We start from the raw sequence: 5,192 nt of genomic DNA, 5'->3' as shown, positions 1-5,192 counted from the left end.
TTTTAAAAGAAAAACAAGAATAAGGTATTTTTCAAGCAAAAACTCATAAATAGGACATTTTTGCAAATTTACTCTATTTTTAATCCACCCGGTACAAAATAAACTTCAAACATATACTAATATAGATAGTAGTTTGCTCAATTTTAAACAAGTAATTTTAGTTTTGTTTATGAACGCAAGAGCGACTAAAATTACAAAGTATAAACAATCATAAAATATTTCCATAACTCTCAAAAAATTATTTTTAAGCTCTGTGTTATATTTAAATAGCCTGTAGTGTTTTCTTTAAATAGTTGCCCTAACCCACAAAAAAATGTGTCTGGTCCAGAGAAGTCTGGATTTGCCAGTGGTACAACCTGCGTGCTATTCTCTAGTAGTATATAAGAAATACAAAAATGATTGCTTTCACTAATTGCAATGTTTCGTTTCTGGTTAATCAAAAATTCAATTAACATATATAAAGCATATGTCTACTTGTTGTATACACATACAATACAAGTCAAGATAGATTGTCTATTGTCTGAGAATAGCGACCAAAACATTGCACAATGTACCACAAAAGCTAATGAAAGGGCTCTAAATGTTAAGAAAGCCTCGTTTCATATTCATGAATCTCCTATGCTTCTCACTTCTCCTACGCATCTCTTCCTCTTCTCTGCTTTCCGAGTCATTCTCTGACTCATCATCATCGTCTAACACTATTATCTCCTTATTACATATCTTCGGCTTTTGAGTCATCGATAGTGATCCATTAGAAGGTGTTTCTGAAACTCTGTTCAAAGCATCAGCGGTTTCCGAGCTCTGTTCATAAGACTCATCATCGTCATCGTCATCATCATCCACCACTATGATTACCTCATTTGGCTTGGACTTGGACACTTTGACCTCTTCTTTTACCTGCAACTTGTTTTTCAGCCAATTAGTAATGTAACCAATTGATGCAGTTTTCTACAAATTTCTATGTAATGTTCACTTCACACACTATATAACAGCCTCACCTTTTTGTCGCTTTCAAGCTTTCTCTTTGACGGCAAATTTCCAAAACCACTGCTGCTTTGTTTCTTTGAATCATCCACAGAAAACTTCTTTAAACTCAGAGAAGAAGATGAAGCTTCTGTGCCTGTTTTCTCAATCTTAGGTTCAATATTCTTTTCAACCACCTAAATCAACAAAAGTCAAGAGAAACTTTTCACTATAAATAATTACAAGTGCAAGCAATAATAAAGCAGTCATGACTCATCGCTATTAAGAAACATCTCAAGGTTTTGCACCACCAAACTACTAGACGTTTAGATTAGCAATCAGCACTTGCAAATAACTCTCCTCTTATAGTTTTTTCGCAACTTCACATGCTATTGAAGGGTGCAAGATTTAGTTCCTAATAAACCTAGTTTTTATGACCTAATCAGTTCAATCAAGAAAGCATCATATATAATCACTGCTAATTGCTTTTCCCCAAGCAGGTAAGCACATACCCCTTAACTAAAAACCAGTTTTAAAATACATATTTTTCATAACATATCTACTCGATAACACCAATCATTTGCCAAAATCACATATTTTTCTTAGTCCTTATATAAACAGAAAGAAACCCAAAAGGAATAACAATTTATAACATAATATATATCTTACTGTTTCAGGACGCCAATCTTTTAAAGATTGAACAACTGGCTCGAATGCCGCTGCATTTTGCATTGATCGTCTGATGACACTGATCACTGCGTCAAAATTACGCTCGATGTAAGGATGCTTTGACTTCAACAACCGGCGCAACTGAGCAGTAGTAATTGGCATGTCCTTGGCTATTATTTAACAAAACGAGTTAGACCAAGTTAGGAACCACCGACAAATATCCAAGAACCTGGAGATGAAATAGTAAATTATCTACCTATGTCAAAAAGAGTTTTATTTGGTAATACATAACCGGTGCTCTCATCGTCTGCACGTGCAATGCGATCCCGCCATTCACAAAGACCCTGCAGCTCAGCAACTACTATGTAAGCTTCATATGGTAAAAAGAAAGGTAGATGAAGGGTGCCTTGGATCATTACGCAAGTTGAGAACATACCGCAACAATGGAAAGTTGAACCGCATTGAGATTACCTGACCTAACCCTAACAAAATGCCAAAATTGAAACACATAATACAGATTAGTTTTAAGTTAATAAGCCATGCATAAAATTTTAAATCTAATAGGGTACTGCTCTTCCATATAAAAGCAAGAAAACGATTGACCGGATAGCCAAAAAACAGGGACACCAGGCAAGAAATAAAACTAAGCTTATATTTTCTTTCATGAGGGGGACAATAAGCAACAAACCCATAAGTGTGAAGATATGAATCCCCAGTCAAAAGCTCTTTCTCATATAGTTGCATGCACACGTCATAACTGCCCTTGTATGCCTGCTAGCATTGATAACTTTGTCAAAATGGTTATTAAAAGTTGAAGAAGCCCAACCATAGACCCACTGGACGCAATAGAATACATAAGATTATGGATATAAATGAGTTGCTGCTTGATCTTCATGTGCCAACGACCATGTAATAAGATATGGAAGGTATACCGTATACGTGACAAATAGACATCAGGATCAGTTAGAAAAATGAAAGAAAACATCAGAAAGTTAAACCAGGGACCGAGAAGGAAGAATTGTTCTGTGTTTAATAAGCCATGCATAAGATTTCTATTAAATATTGCAAGAGCAGAAACGTATGTTGGGTTTCTTTCTTAATATTTATCAGGTGAAATCTTAGGGAACAAGAGTCACGTCTCTTGTTTTGGGAGGGAATCATGTATTTCCTTGTTTTCTAATTAAGTTGGGTGTTTTTTTTTATTATAGCATCCTCTTTACTCTATCAGTCGCCCTTAAATCAAAACCCAGAAAAATAAATACCCATAGAATTCGGGAGACTTTGATGGTTACCTCTACCAGAGGAGAGTCAGATTGCTCATCTTCCTTTGCCATTGTGTGCAAATCTATTCGCATTACATCATAAATGTACAAAAGATAATGTGTATCTTCTCTAGCATATCTGCCATCATATGCAAATGTGTTAGCTCAACTCAACCGATGCAAAACAATAACGAGAGTGACTATAAAGAGAATATACCAACCTTGTCATTACATCTGGAAGGGGTCGTATTCTCCAGTCTGCATTTTGGTATCTGCAGCCAATTAGCAAAATAGAAATTGAACGAAGAGTGAGAAGATGAGACTGCAAAGGAACGAAAGTTAATCGAGATTGGATTGTTACGCACTGTTTGTCTGCAGCAACTCCACAATAATGCTTCAAAAGAAATTCCAGACTCTTTCTCTCCAGCTTTAGCACCCTTGAGGCCTGACAGAAAAAAAATCAAGATACTGCTTAAGATTTTAATAATACGTTAGACCCTAAGAACCTTCAAACTAAAGCTATTGTTTAATAGCCACAATAATGTCACGAACATCATTAAAGGAATGCAGGGACAGAAAACAATGAAAGAAAGATTAAGTTTCACTTTATTCCAATAAACTGTTTTCATCCTTCTACATTTCCCTAATGTGTTTTGTTAAAGTGATATCCTATGCCTACACGAAACATGGGTTTGCCAAAACAAAATAACCAGAAATCAAACCTGTCCTGTGTCAAAAAGATTGCAGACATAAATGCCGAAGTCCCGTTGAAGCCAAATAATATCATGATCTGCTCCATGCATTACCTAGTTAAATTAAATGTTTTCATATTACAATAATTGTACTTTAGGGATTATATAGAAAAGAACTTAGCGAGTTTCGGAGAAAACCTTTTTCTTTTTAGGGTCTTTGAAGAGTTCCCTTAGATGAGGACCAATGTGATCCCAAAGCTTGAATGTATCAACAATATAATCCTCGGTTCTGGTGGAGATTTGCATCAAGCACGTTAATCCTTGAAAAGATCTATACTGATTATGCTCCAGATCAACCTACAAAAGGAATAAAAGACAATAAACTTAAGCGAGAAAGATGAACAAGATATACCAATAAAAATGGAAAGAGATAACAGCATCCTAACTCATAAATTAAGTTCTCTATATCTAATTAATATACTGGAGACACAGATACGTTAAGGAAAGCTTAGTATAATCAGAATTCTCATTCTCATTACACAAGCAAACTTCTAAAAGCCTCCACCAATAACTGTCACATTCCAAAAATGCATTGCACATTAGACTAAAAACAATCAGAGGAAGGAAATTTACAGCAAACTCTTCAACACTTTGCAATGTCGCAGCTAAGTCCTCGAGATCTTTGACTTCATCAACAAGCTTGAATGGAGTCTCTTCCAATGGGAGAGGCTTAACAGGAATAATCTCAGTTAGATTTTTATCGACAAAGTCCATCACCGAAAGTTTCTCCTGCAAAGTATTATAAACATATATCAAAACGAGCACGAAGATGCAACCACAATCACATACAGAAAAGGTAACCAAAACAATCATAGATAACAGTTCCACACTCGAGATATTACACTAGACAGCTACGAATCAACACCGAAATCGAAAGAAACAAAACAAAGCATTAAACTAACCAATGGATGAACAAACCGAAGACCGTCCTCACTCTTCTCCAACAAAACATGGTCAAAGGGTTTATTTGCATTTTCCACCAAAATCTTATACTCCTCTTGAGGCTTCGTTATCGTTGGCAAATGAAACGGAGCCTTTGCTTTGCCATGTTTCTCAAATCTCTTATTACTCTCAGCTACTTTCACATCAATTGCCTTCTTCGAATCTTCCTCCATCTTTCGATTCCTCTTGAACTCATCAATGGAATCATCAAATTTCTCGAGAATCTCATCGTTCACTTTAACCAGCGACTCATACGCATCATCATCACCTGGAAAGGTCATCGATTTCTTACCACCAATCGTCTCAAGAACACACTGCGAGGTCCGAGCTATCTCATCGATCGGACGCTTGAACTCGTCGGACTTGTAGAGAGAATGGAAATCTCTGTTCGTCGGAATTGTACGAGAAGACGAAGATAGTTTTGAGAGATTCGCCGGGAAAGAACCACCAATCAACGCCTCTAGAGACTTCACCTCCGCAATGTGATCTTTAGTCATTTTTGGAATTTCGCTTAGGGTTTTAGAATCGCCATTGAAGTCAAGTCTTAGTCAAGAGATGAGCATTTCGTTTTAAAGATTAATCATGATAAGGAGATAATCTTGTT

At 36.2% G+C, this 5,192-nt stretch overlaps 1 protein-coding gene across 2 annotated transcripts; it reads right to left on the bottom strand.

Moving 5' to 3' along the window:
- Nucleotides 1-409: 409 nt before the first annotated feature.
- Nucleotides 410-5,192, bottom strand: LOC9327958 (protein RRP6-like 1). Of its 2 annotated transcripts, none has more exons than XM_021012305.1 (13): nucleotides 4,549-5,192; nucleotides 4,220-4,375; nucleotides 3,785-3,943; nucleotides 3,617-3,700; nucleotides 3,260-3,339; nucleotides 3,116-3,166; nucleotides 2,925-3,033; nucleotides 2,321-2,406; nucleotides 2,069-2,114; nucleotides 1,889-1,976; nucleotides 1,633-1,802; nucleotides 999-1,160; nucleotides 410-897 (listed from the first exon to the last, which is right to left on the bottom strand). In XM_021012305.1, the coding sequence occupies exons 1-13, from the start codon at nucleotides 5,083-5,085 to the stop codon at nucleotides 577-579; spliced, it is 2,049 nt and encodes a 682-aa protein (XP_020867964.1). In that variant the 5' UTR covers nucleotides 5,086-5,192; the 3' UTR covers nucleotides 410-576. The 2 variants fall into 2 exon arrangements, with proteins under 2 accessions (XP_020867964.1, XP_002891896.1); XM_002891850.2 differs by having other exon boundaries at nucleotides 2,321-2,403; nucleotides 4,549-5,190.

This window comes from Arabidopsis lyrata, assembly GCF_000004255.2.
Source record: "Arabidopsis lyrata subsp. lyrata unplaced genomic scaffold ARALYscaffold_1, whole genome shotgun sequence".
Taxonomy (NCBI): Eukaryota; Viridiplantae; Streptophyta; class Magnoliopsida; order Brassicales; family Brassicaceae; genus Arabidopsis; species Arabidopsis lyrata.
Note: the sequence above shows the minus strand (reverse complement) of the source record. Positions and strands in the feature narration are given on the sequence as shown.

Coding starts and splice junctions, on each gene's coding strand:
- LOC9327958 (XM_021012305.1), bottom strand. CDS start 5,085: ATGACTAAAGATCACATTGCGGAGGTGAAGTCTCTAGAGGCGTTGATT. Junction 1,803..1,888: donor TAAAACTCTTTTTGACATAG/GTAGATAATTTA, acceptor GTTAAATAATAG/CCAAGGACATGCCAATTACT. Junction 898..998: donor AGCTTGAAAGCGACAAAAAG/GTGAGGCTGTTA, acceptor AACAAGTTGCAG/GTAAAAGAAGAGGTCAAAGT.